Here is a 13,273-nt window from a genome sequence, read left to right as displayed (position 1 = left end):
TGACTTCAGTCAATATCTTTTTCCTGCATAGGTTTTGGCATCTCAAGTGTTTTTTCATGAGTGTTCCAAGCCCCTCACCACCCTGAAACCTGTGCTAGTGGCACTGAGCACTTGACACAAATTGCTGCTTTCTTTTCCTTCAGAATATCACATTTCTTTTGTTTCTAAGACATGGTTGTAGGTGGGTGTTACTAAGCTTAAGAAGGTATGTCAGGAGACTGCTGCTGTGTTAGCAACCAGAAATGACCTCTGCAGAACACCTGATGGAACTGAGCGTAGATCTCCAAAAGACCAAAAGCTGGAAATGCATAAAAAGTAGCATTTTTTTTCTTAAGACTAGAATCCCAGCTATTTGCAAATGATTGTGTTAATGCTCTTTCCTGGTTTTATAGACATACAACTGAGCAGAAGAATATTCTGAATAATATATGTCACAACTGAATAGGTTTTGGAAAAGGGGAAAAAAAGTCTCTTGCTGACCCAGAAGTCTTATCTGCTCTAACCTGGTAGGTTTAGCTCCAATGGGTGTATCCATGGTGGGTATATCCCAGGTTTCCAGGCTACAGTGTCTTTCAGGAAGCCATGCTTCTGTTTACAAAGCCTATTATGAAATGGCAGTGAATAATAAAAAGAGGGCAAGATACAAAGAAGTGCAGATGCAAGGGCAGAGTCCAGGAGTAGGGTACAGAACTGGCAGGTGGGTCTGAATTGCCCTTCTGTCAATGTCCTCTCTTCTGGAGAAAACATCTGCTCATTTCCTTGCCAGCCCCACTTTTCAGTTTTGGTCCAATTGCCCTGATATTTCTGCAGAGTAGAACAAATCTCTCTCTGTCTCCTTCCCTATTCAAATTTGATCTGTACCTTAGAGGACCTGACTTAAAGTAGCTTCTACTTGGTAGTATTATCAACAATAATGAATAAACTATTCAATTTTCACTTTCAGAGGTTGTGTTTCCCTTGTAGCATAGAAATGAAGTATTTCATAGAAAACCTCACAAATTCTTGAATTATTCAAAACTGGTATCATGCCCAGAAGCACCTTAAGAGTAGCTAGAAGTATATTTTCACTGATATGCTTTTTATTGTGAATTATTTGCTCAGTGTTTATTATTTAAATGAATGATTGTGTCATATTCACAAGAAATTTCTGGTTTGATTTGCACATTTTGGGGGGAAAAAAAGAAAACACAGCAATTCCCCAAACACCACCTTGAAATACTGCCAAGCATGTATACCTGAGATGGCTGTTGTGCTGCATGGAGCCAGAAGAGGAAGTCTGGAAGAACAAAAAAGCCAGGATTGCAACTGATCCAACTTCTGTTTGCTATAATTGATAGGAGATATGAGGAAGGGTGTTAATTTTAACGTGCTCAGCCCTGGGTCACACACTGGCTATTTATTGCAGGTTGGATGGCTAATGTGCATTTTGGTGAGCTGGGCAGCCAGCAGCCTGTTTCAATTTCACCTGTCTAGACAGGGTTTTGGGTTGCCCTGTTCTGGCAGGCAATGTGAGATTTCATGCCTTGATCTTATCGTGCTGTGCTGAGTTTACTTCAGAGAGAAGAACACCTGCAGCCTGAGAGTGGGGATTCAGGGGGAGCTGCAAATGCACACCATTTGGATCTCTGTCCTTGACAGGTGTTTCTAGGAGTGGCTTTTGCAGTGTCTCAGTGGGTTTCAACACTTTGGAATGGTGGATTTCCAGACTTGGATCCTTTCAGGTAACTCATGGGTTGATCGCTACAGACCAGCCTTTATTTTTCGCTGCCTTCTGTGGAACACAAATGGAAAACAACTGCTCTAATTTGCCAGAAAATTCACTTAAGGACACCAGACTCTTACATAACATCCTCCCGTTCTCGAGCAGCTCTCAGAGAGGACAACTGTGGTAGATTCAAAGCAGTGGTTTGAGCAGGTGGCTCATTTGCGCAGACTTTCACTGGAATAGTCTCACTGGTTTTATTTCTGAGTGAGGTGGTGGTGCAGGTGAGTGTATGAGAACAGTCCTACTATCGACACGATTATCATTTGTACCAGAACAGAGCCTGGGGTCAAACAAGAACAGGTCTCCCTTGTACCAGGCACCCTGTGAACTCCTGGAAACAGACAGTTCCTGCACTGAAAACTTGCATCTAAACAAAGCTGTCCTTTTTCTACTTTGGTTTGCAAGTATTTTTTATTATGATTTTTATGGCATCCATATTTATAGGTATGAGTAGATCTGGGTTTGTTTCAGGGTAGATGCCTGTGTCATTCACCCCTTGCAGTATACAGTGTACAAAGCTTTGTGGGAACTGTCCGTAATGTTTACTGCACAATGACCAGTCACTTTGTTTAAGTTCAGGAGGTAGGTGGTTACCAGGACTATGAGACACTGATAATTTGAACCTCTATAAAAGAGATTTTTGTCTTCCTGTTGGTTGTATTATTTATGTCATTAAATGAGTAGCTTTCTTCTAACCTTTGCCAAGTTGCATAATTCTGCATTGTTTTATCAACTCGTACTTGGGAGTACTTTGGAGACTTCCTTGCTTTTTATAAATAATTTTGATGCTGACATGCAACAAAAGTCTCCCTCAAATTTGCTAGTAATTGATAGGTTAAATAACCTTCCTTTCTGAAAGTGTTTAGACAGCAATTCTCCTGTCAAATGCAAGCCTATTTCAACAGAACAGCGCTGTAACAACACACGTAATGGACATGCTCGCTGTAATTGTGGTCCAGCCGATCATGTATTGTCTTTGACAGCAGCCACTACAAAAGGTTTTATGGCAAAGGCTCCCAAGCCCTTCCAGTAGCAGCTTGCCTGTCCAACAGATAATCCGTGTGTGACTCGTGATGCGAATGGATCAGATGAAAGAGCTTTCTCTGGGGTGGGCTGGTGACACTGCCCGCAACTGCTGGCACCTCTCTTGGCATGGTGACCTATCTGAGAGCTATTGCACAGGGAGATGCCACTAGAAACCAAGTCAGGGCACACACTCAGGAAAAATCATGTCACCACAGAGCAAACCTCTCTCAACCTCCCTCAGTCAGAGCTGAGCTTACTTTTAAGTATTTCAAGTATAAAGGTTTATACTTTCTCTGAGTATGTTGCAAGCACAATCTAAAACAGTCCTGTAAATTCCTTCTAAATTCTGGACCTTGGTAATACTCATTGTGAGGGGTCCTGCCTCACAATGGCATGTGCATGTGTTACATAAAATGTATTTCCTTTAATTGGTCCTAACCTGGTTGTGCAAATGAGGATATTGGAAACAAGATCTGAGTTCTACCACTCAGAAAAGAAGCAAGTATCGATGGTATCATTTCTCTGGGCACAGCATCCATGTTGCACACAGCATCCCTCAGCTGTTAAGCCGTTTAGAGGGCTTAGAAGGGAGTTGATTTTTTCAATGCCTTTTTTTTTTTTCAAATAAAGGATTGTGCTGCTTTGCCGACGATCAGAGGACACTCCACACCCTGCTCAGCACAGAGAAGGTGCTGCTCTCCCCGAGCTTCCAAGGGCTGCTGCACTGGGGAGCGCAGCCGTTCCCAGTTTCCCCATAAAGGCAGAGGAATGTCACTGCTGAAGTGCCAGCAGCCTGGCACAGGCTTCCTTGGCCATTCTCTGCAGGGGTTGTACAAGAGCTTAACGCTGGAGTGAGGATGCTCAAAACTCACCCTGCGATGATTTGTCACCCTCAAGGAGAGGTGGTGACAACCCCTGCGCTCTGCCCGGGCTCCTGCGGGGGCTGCGGGAAGGGGACAGGGACCGCACGGAGTCTCCCCCTTCCCGCAGCTTCCACCGGGGGTTCCCCGCAGGATGGAGGGGCCTGGGGTGCCCGCACACCTCCAGCCCTGCCCAGCCTCTTGCCCCGCGCTAGGCGAGGGTTAGGTTGGACCTTAGGAGGGATCTCTTCACAAAAGGGGCGACGAGGCATCGGAACGGGATGCCCAGGGAGCTGCTGGAATGACCGTCCCTGGAGGTGTTTAAGGAAAAGACAGGACACGGCACTCGGTGCCGCGGTCGGGCTGACGAGGCGGCGTTCGGTTGCAGGTCGGAGCCGATGATCTCAGAGGTCTTTTCCAGCCCGAGCGATCCCGCGGCTCCGTGAGGGGCGCGGCGCTTCCCGCGCACCTCCCGCGGCCGCCGCTGCCCGGAGCGGCTCCGCGGCCATTGACGTCAGGCAGGGCGGCACGTGACGGCGGCGGGGCCAATCGCGGCGCGCGGAGCCGCTCCGGCAGAGGGGCTGTGTCGGCAGCGCCCGCCGCTCCCGCCGCCTCCTCCTCCTCCTGCCGCGGCGGCGGCGGCGGCGGCGCGCGTGGGGACCCGCACACACAGACACGCACACACAGAGGCAGGCACGCTCACACGCACGCACACTCACACCCGCTCCCACGGGCGCACCCGCACCCACATACATACATACATACATACATGCACGCGCGCCGCCGCACGCTCCCGCGCACACGCCCCGGGGGAAAGGAAGGAGCCGCTGCCGGACGCCCCGCAGCCCCCACCGCCGCCGCCGCCGCCGCCGTCGTCAGGAGCCCCCCGCGCCGCCACCGCTGCCACCACCGTCGGCTTTTGTCCGCCGCCCCCGCGGGAGCCGACCCTTCGCTCGGCCGGCGCCCGCCCGGCAGCATGGACGCGGCGCTGTGACCCGCCGGGGGCGGATTGGGAAGTTTGAATAAGGATTTTATCGCTTCCCTTTCCCCCTTCTCCCCTCGGTGCGGCTCAGTCCTTACCCCCATCTTCCCCGACAGATTTTGTTGTTTTGTTTTTATTTTTTTTCTTCAGCGTGCATTTTTTTTTTCAATCTACCGCGTGGGGTTGGATTTTTTTTTTTTGTTATTATTTTGAATTTCATTTTCTTTGGTCGTACCCGTCTCTACCCGCCGTAGAGACCGGTCCTCGCGGGCGGCCGAGCGCCACCCCCGACCCGGCCCGCGGGGCTGCCATGGATCGCACCGGCGGCTCCGGCGGGGGCAGCGACCGCAGGCAGCCCGAGGAGAGCAAGCCGCTGCTGGGCGAGATGTCCGCTCCCGAGGGGAATAAAATGGGTGCCGCGCCGTGCCGGAGAGCCCTGCTCCACTGCAACGGCATGAGGTACAAGCTGCTGCAGGAGGGGGACATCCAGGTGTGTGTCATCCGGCACCCCCGGACGTTTCTCAGCAAGATCCTCACCTCCAAGTTCCTGCGGCGGTGGGAGCCGCACCACTTGACCCTGGCGGACAACAGCGTCGCCTCGGCCACGGTAAGAGCCCGCCCGTCTCCGGCGGCCCCGCCGCGGGGGCATCCGCGGGGCCCGGGGGATTCCCGGGCCCTCCGTCCCCGGCTGGAGCCCCCGGGGCCGCCGGTGGGCGAGGGGGGGATCGGCTCCACTGGGTTCCGGAATGCCGGCGAAAATCCTGAAAGGATTTTTTTTTTCTCCTTGTTCGTAATCCTGTGGATGTTTATTTTTGCAGTTTCGGTGTTGGGGTATTTTTGTTATTATTTCCCGAGCAAGGCTACTATTATTGTTATTATTGTTGTTGAATATTTTTTCCTTTATTTAAAAAAAAAATTCCTTCCCTCTCTAAACGATCCCGACATACAGTCACCATACCGAGCCCTTTGTATCCCGAAACCAAAGTCGGCAGATGCCTGCTGGCACCTTGGCCAAGTTGGAGGTGAGGGAGGTGGAGGATGCTTTTAATTCGAGAGCGAAGGCTCGGGTTGTGCGCGGACTTTGCTGTGGTTCAGGCCTGCTCTGGGGGCTCTGGTTTGGCGGTCACATAACCTGCCCGGATACAGGCAATGTGATTGGAAAATATGGAGATTCCTTCAGGGCTTTTCTTCCTGCTGGAAAATGATGCAAGAGAAAAAAATGCGAGGTGGTGATATCAGCGTTACAGAAGACGTACTATAGACGGATGCAGTCTTGAAAAATATGATTTATATTTTCATATCCGACTTAAAATTTAATGGCCAACATTATTTGAATATTTGTGGAGTATATAGAGTGATTACACAGATTTTGTCCAATAAGCCATTAACAAAATATATTTTACACTGATCTTTAATCAGTCGGCACTTGGATCCTGTCTTTTTTTGATTTATATGTAAATGTCTCATTTTTCTCAATGGCTTCATTCTGGCCTTCCTATAGGACACTGATACGAGAGAGTGGATTGGCTTTTGTGTAGATTTCTGTTAATGGTGTATTTCAATGGATTTCATCCAGCCTGCGCTGTGCTCGGAGGTTGGGTTTTTTCACACCTTGGTACACAGACATAGTGTGTGTAAATGTCTCTTCTGCATCATGCTCTGCTCTGAAGTATTCGGAGCAGGTTTTCAGTGGGAGCTACTTTAACCTTCAGGTAGGCCAGCTGCCTGTTCTCTCCGAGCTCTCTTTTGTGCCACAATGACATCTCTGCTTGCTGTTTCCACTGGGCTCTCGAGGATGTTTCAAAGGGAATATTTTCTTTCTTTGGTAGAACTACTGCTTGAAGGGAGAAGTGAGATTTGGTCGAGCACTGTTGGAGAAAGCTCCTGAGAGACCCAAGCATGAGGAGTTTTTGCAGTTCTTCATTTGTTGAGATACCATCATTGTGGAGGGGGAGTTGAATATTAGTGGAGATGAGGCATTTTCCTGGCAGTATCCATAGCTGATTATTTCCAAGCCGAGGAGGAGGATAGGGGTAGAGAGAGGCATGATCACGCTTCAGATGTTGTTCTCTGCAATGTGGCAATACCAGGCATGAAGTTGTATTTTTACAGGACACGTCAAACTCTGCTCGCTGGCAAAGCTGTCACCAGAGAAACCATCTCTGAAAAGATTTCTGAAGTCCTATGGGGCTGTGCTTTAATTAATGTTGAGGTGTTCTCATCCCTAATTATTTTATGTGTATAAATAGCAAGAAGATACTAAAGCATTGTGCGTAGCATTGCAGGCTCCATTTTGTTGAGCAGTGCTCTTCGTGCTTGGTCTTGTGCCCTTATCATTTTTTCCCAGTGCTAACTCACCCTACAAATAGGGTTGATCACAGAAATACCTGTGCTTTATTGTTTCAGGTAGTGTCTTTGGTTTCCAGGGGGTAATTAGGGCACAAGGATAAGATCTGCATTCACTTGTTGCCTGACTCTGTGGGTAGGTTTTGCAGGTATCTTTCAGACCTTGGTTCTGTGATACACCTGCATTTTAATCTTTTTCATTTCGAGCTGGAAAGATGAGATTTAAGCAAAATCTCTGATAGTTTAACCCCCACCCCCTAGAGAAATGGGGTACAGGCACAGTGCCAAAACCTCCTCAAACTGGAGGTAGATATTTGAATGCAACTAATTTGGTTTTCAAGAGCTACAGAAAAATATCCATTCTGCCCATTGAGAGTGACCGTTGGGAGCACTCAACAGCTTTGATAACAAGGTCATTTTTACACATGGGGCTTTCGACAGGCAGGATGCTTTATGAGCAGCCAGTAATTAACCTTCACATCATCCCTTTGCAAATCCTCTGGCATGACGAGTTTTACTGCATTCTATATAACATGAATAAAATTGAACAGGAAAATAACATCACTTTGTTTTGCATTTGAAAGCAAAAGTTGTAATGACAGCTAAATCCAGATCTGGCAAATTATGTCCCTGAGTACAGAGGATAAGTTATTTGTTGATTCTAGGCACTTTATATCCTTTTTATTGTCACTTGAGACATACATTAGAATTAAATTCTTCTCCCCACAAGCTCTTACTTGTCAGTCCCTGGGCTGCAATATAGAAGTTAGCATTGGTTTGTGTATGGATTATTCATCTGTAGTTTGTTCCATGAATAGACATGGTATGTGCCCACATATATAAGTCTGAATAATGAGACTCAACCTACTTTTTTTTGAGAGATAACTGGTTTTGTTGTTTATTTAGGCAGCTATGATTTTTGTGCTGACAAGATAGTTTTTGGTAGCAGAAGTGCTATGCAATAATGCAAGGGAGCAACTGTTAGGCCATCTTACTTTAGCAAAAGTGGGTGGAAAAAATAATGTTCTCTATAAAGTGCATTTTTTGACATGATGACAAGTGACTGTTTCAATTAAAATAAGTCCATGTTAATCAAATAATAATAATAAAATAAGTGTATTCTGAATTGGCATATGCACCCAGTTAACAAATGCAGAAAGGTATTAATTTGTGGACAGTCTCATAACTGTAGGTGTTAGGACTTCATCTGATTTGTGTGTGTTTCCATTGTTTGTGTTGTGTTTTTATTTCTCAAGGAATTGCTTCAATATAGCACAGTGTCACCATTACAGTTTCACTCGCATCATGTCCAGGGTTTCATTCTGGTTAAGGGTTTTTGGAGAAAGTGAATACAGATCTGTAGCTTTTTTTTCTGTTTTGTTTTGTTACTGTAAATGCTCAAGTCCCAGTAGGAAATTTTGACACTTAAAAACTTTGTTTGTCAGACAGCAGCTTGCCTGGGGATGAATTTGACTTTCTCCCCCATGGGAGGAATAATGTTTATTTTATAAACACCTACCAAACTCAAATTTAGCACCCTTACTAATTTTTTTTCACCAGTGAGATCTGTCCTTGCACAGCTTGAGGGGCAGTGATAGTAAAAACAAATACAGAAACAAAGTGAAATGTAATATTTCTTACTTTTTTTTTTTTTTTGGGAGGGGCAGGGTGGGGTTAGGAGTAACCCTTTCTGCAAGAGAAATGTACCATTTGATTTTCAGTAGTTTAAACATGGGTGTCATGACTGTTCTGTCTCTTTCATGTCTCTTTCATTTCTCTTTCATTCTTTCTCTTGCACCGATGGGGAGTAGATGTTGAGGACAGTGAGTTTTAGAGTCCTGGGTTGCAGGGAGGACTTGTGATACATATGTATGTGCAGCAGACAAGGGAAGAATAAATAACTGATTCATTGTCTCTGGCTAGGGATGACTTCTCTAATTCCCATCTGGGAAGATAAGGCTTTATTGAAACCGTGAAGTTACATTGATATCCCTCAAGGAGGTGGAAACTTTGGCTTTTCATGCCCATTTCACATTTCTCGGTTTTGCCTTGGCAGGTGGGTTGGGTGTAATGTAAATGTTTTGTTCAAAGCTGGTGGCAATCCTGAAAAGACTTGAGTTTCTTTTAAACATTTTCTGTACAGACATGATGTGTGAGGACAATAGTTTATTGACAGGCTGGCTAATTGTAAATGCATTTGAAACAAGAATGTAAGTAGATTAGGGAACTGCATTTGTGTTTTCTTCTAGAGACAAGAACATACCCAGTTAATATTAAATGAGGCAGGGCAGAATGATCTGTTTCAAAGAGGAGAAGTGGAGTAGAAAATTGTCTTCTAATTGTTTTTTAAAATTCAACAATTCTGCTACTGCATTTGTTTCAGCATGCTATTACATGTCTTTCCTTCCTTATTTTGGTAAAGATAGAGCAAAAATTCCTGTCAAGCTGGACTCATTGTTTACTTTAGCACAGATTCCCATTAGTTAGAAAAACACACTTTTAAAAATTAAATTTCCCTTTAAAAACAATTAGCTCAAGTGGGAAGTATTATGCAGAGCTCAAAAGTTTCAAAACAATCTCACAAGAAGAATTTTTTAAAGCTTTCCTGAAAAAGAAATATTATAGTATTATCCAGATTGCAAGTAGAATTAATATGAGTTTACAATAATAATAATAAACAGTTCAGTAAACCAAGTGTTGTCTTTAAGTCCTGCACTGTTGATGAGGCTCTGCAAATGTGACTTCAGACTAGATTGGTGTATCTGCCATAATTTCATGTATAAATAACAAAGCAATTTTAGATTTTTTAAAATCTGTTGTTATAATAATGGAAGGATAAATTACTATTTATATTGAATATTTTTTATGGTTTACTGTTGCAGATGATGGCTTTCATTTGATGAGAGGTGGTACCTATGGGTTTTGGATGTACATATTTGCTTGTTCTGGGTTGCTGCTGTCTCCCAGGTATTTGGCTCAGGTGCATCAGAAAGAGCACTGAGTGCCATAATTTGCATAAAAGCCATGACAATTTAGAATTCTCTGCAAATTGAGAACAAATTGCTCCATGTTATCTGTACTGATGAAATTGAAAAAATTTTTCTGAAGACCTGGTGATTTAATGGAATATTGCTTTGCTGTGACAAACTTATTTTATTGCTGTATTAGTTAGCAGTTCAACATGTGAAAACCTAAAATGATATTTCTTTAAAGTTGTTTAATGCCTATCAAATATACCTTAGCATATATAGTTCCTGCAGTGGTTAAAAAGCATATTTATAAGTCAGTAGTGTTAAGGTATGTGTTTATATGTCACAGAGCGTATATAAAATATGAAAACAGAAGCTATATTCATTGACAGAGTGAGAGCTCTCAAGGCTATTAGTGTTAGCACCCAGCCAGTAAATTTTACATGTTCAGGAACATAAATAAAAAGGACACTCAGAAATACTTGTGCCTCATTTTTCCTTTTGGCCGGGAAGTAAAGATGCGGTGCTAGTAACTAGGTGGTGGTAATAGTCCCCATGGGAGAGACTCTAAACTGCCTCTGGTCCTCACTGGGACCTGATCCTGCATCAAAGCAGGGCCTGCAAGAGCTCAGCATCCCTCACAGGGCTGGGCCTTTCTGGCGCTCTGAATAATACTTTGTATTTTTTTTTTGTAGTGGAACATTATAACTGTGATTATGGTAGTGATGGGAAGAGTCTGATAGATCCTCCAAGGTGGGGTGAAGTCCTTCTAGGAAAGGATGTGCTGCCCAGAGAGGCTGTGGCTGCCCCTGGATCCCTGGCAGTGTCCAAGGCCAGCTTGGACAGGGCTTGGAACAACCTGGACTAGTGGAAAGTGTCCCTGGAACAAGGTGATCCTTAAAGGTCCCTTCCAGCCCAAACCACTTCATGATTCTGTGAAACTCAACAAGAATGTTTGATTTTTCAGAGGTGAGAGGCTGAGAGTCCCACCTGCATTGGTGTTCTAGTGTGCAAGGTTGGGTTTGCTTTGTAAGCAGCTGTGGGAAAACAGAGGCTGAAGGTCTCACCAAAATCATTCACAGAACTGTGTGCACTGAGGGGCCTTTTTGGAGGAAAAAGCTGGTAGGTTTAGTACATAGAAAAGAGTGATTTTTTGGGAACTGTTCAATTTATTGCATATAATTTGTTGGTACTTTTGAAGTTCCTAGGAAACAGATGAGTTTAACATGATACAATTTCCCTCTATGTTAATAAGTATGGCTAACCTAATAGGGTTTTAGTCATCTCCTCATACAGGATTTATGAGAAAAGAGACCTACCTCAAATAGTTCAAGCCTTTTGGAGTCTTTAGAAGTAATTAGATTGTGGCTTGCATGGGTAGATTGTGGCTTGTTTATTGGTGTTTTGAGCAGTGCTAGTTGCATCAGTTTTGTTCTGTGTGTTCATAGATAACATAGTGCTTGATTCCACAAACAGCCGGGTGTTGGAAGATGATTGATACTTCAGCATCTATAATCCATTCAGAGAGCTTGTGCATGTATGTGCACTCAATAAAATAACTTTTTGTTGCACCGGCTGCCGATGCAGTGTCGTTGGCAGCAGTGCTGGCTGAGTCAGCCCTGGCCTGTGCCATTCATTTCTGCATCTGTGCCATACCCTGTCAATCCGTCCTTTGTAAGTGCTTAACAGTTTGCAGGGTCAGGTTGAGAAAAATCTCTGTGAGCTGGCTGGGGAGCACTCTCTCTGTTTGAACCTTTTGCAGGTTTGTTGTCTGTCTTTTCACTGGATCAGGGAGGTGATGTATTTCAGTGCACAGCCCGCCAGACTGCTGAGGAAGAAGAGAGCGGGAAACATGGTAGGCTGGAATTTGTGCCAAAAAAAATGTATTATTAAATCGTTGCGTAAAATTTTCCTGTTTTGCACAATATGTAAGAATGCAGGGACAACACCAGGAAAGGGAAAAGACAATTGAAAAGCATACATTATAACTGATCACGTCAGTGGTGAATGAAGTTTTAGCTCTTGTGGTTGTGGAGGAAAACATGAAGTCGGAACCAGATGCTAAGTTGAAAGGCCTTTACTTCATAGGCTTAAAAATCAGGAGCATTTAACAATACTCCCTAGGTTTTGGAAGAGGGGGACTCACGTTCCAGGATTTGTGGTGTTACCAGTGCTGCCATTTCCAGTACTTGAAGTGATAAGTTGACTTTGCCCCTTGGGCTGTCCCATGACTGATGGGGCAGGGCCAGCAGAATGGGAAATACAAGCAGGTAACCTGCCAGGCACAGACTGTGGTGTCCAGGCCATGGGTGTATGGTGAAGGCTATGTTCTTCTACTTTAACCTGAGTTTTTAGTAAGCTTTTAAATAACATTAAGTATTTTTCCTTTTTTGAGAAACTTAATAAAAAGGCATATGTTATTTCTGGATTTGAGTGTTTCTGCTAGATGTGTGCCATTACTAACTGAGCTTAAGAAACTCGTCAAGTTGCAATTACTTAAATCTGAACTGGAAGTACACTCAGTCACGTACATTCTTGGTCTCGCTCTGTTGAAATCAGGAGGGTAATTTGAGGAGAGGGATTACCATTCATTGCCTGTGCTGTGAATGGCAGGATGTGCTGTTCAGAGAGCCAGGAAGGTTCAGAGAGGGATCACCGTGCAGCTCGCTCTTGGCTGCTGGCTGGGGGGCATGGCTGACTCTCCTCTCAGCCTTGTCCAGCTCTCAGAGCCCCATTTTCTCCCTCTGCTTGGCAGATCTCAAGGTGCCGAGTGACCTGCAGTGGCTGGAATGGCTCTTCCATGAGCAGAGGGTTGCTGGAAAATTCCCTCTTATTCCTGGTTAGAACTGGTGTAGAAGCTGTTGCTCTGTCACCCATTTTATGCTAACACTGTCCTGGTGGAAAGTGAGTTTGTGACATTCATCTGTGGGGAAAACCTCACTCAGAATCCTCCAACCATCACTGCTGCTCTGTGCCAGCTCTGTCCTGTCTCCCTTCCTCAGACAATAGAGTTTTATTAAGGAAAAAATGCTGCTTGCTGCAAGTAGCTCTCTTTTCCTCCGTTTGGTCTCAAAATTTGCTGAAGAGCTGCTGTGGTATGTGGTTGTGGCTGGAGTTTGCAGAAGGGTGGATCCTCTACAGGGGCAGCTGCTCCCAGTTCCTGGAAGGTGTAGGAAGATGGTGCTGCTGCCTCTGCTGTTACCTTGCTTGATATTTGCACCTGTGGCCATTTTCACTTCTGAGGCCGTGGCAAAGTGAGAGGTTTAAAATGGAGCAAGGCTCTTCTGGGCCCTTGGAGCACCTCTCCCATGTCTACCCAGAATAT

The 13,273-nt window shown here is 45.0% G+C and overlaps 1 protein-coding gene across 1 annotated transcript in view; it reads left to right on the top strand.

Moving 5' to 3' along the window:
• The first annotated feature begins 4,220 nt into the window (after nt 1-4,220).
• CMIP (c-Maf inducing protein) overlaps nt 4,221-13,273 on the top strand; it is a 130,635-nt gene continuing 121,582 nt past the window's right edge. The window contains exon 1 of the mRNA XM_030956323.1: nt 4,221-5,240. Coding sequence (XP_030812183.1) covers nt 4,944-5,240 — 297 coding nt within the window. The 5' untranslated portion in view covers nt 4,221-4,943. The remainder of the gene's footprint in view (nt 5,241-13,273) is intronic.

This window comes from Camarhynchus parvulus, chromosome 11 (genome assembly GCF_901933205.1).
Source record: "Camarhynchus parvulus chromosome 11, STF_HiC, whole genome shotgun sequence".
Classification (NCBI taxonomy): Eukaryota; Metazoa; Chordata; class Aves; order Passeriformes; family Thraupidae; genus Camarhynchus; species Camarhynchus parvulus.
The sequence above is the reverse complement of the archived record's forward strand: the minus strand, read 5'-3'. Positions and strand labels throughout refer to the sequence as shown.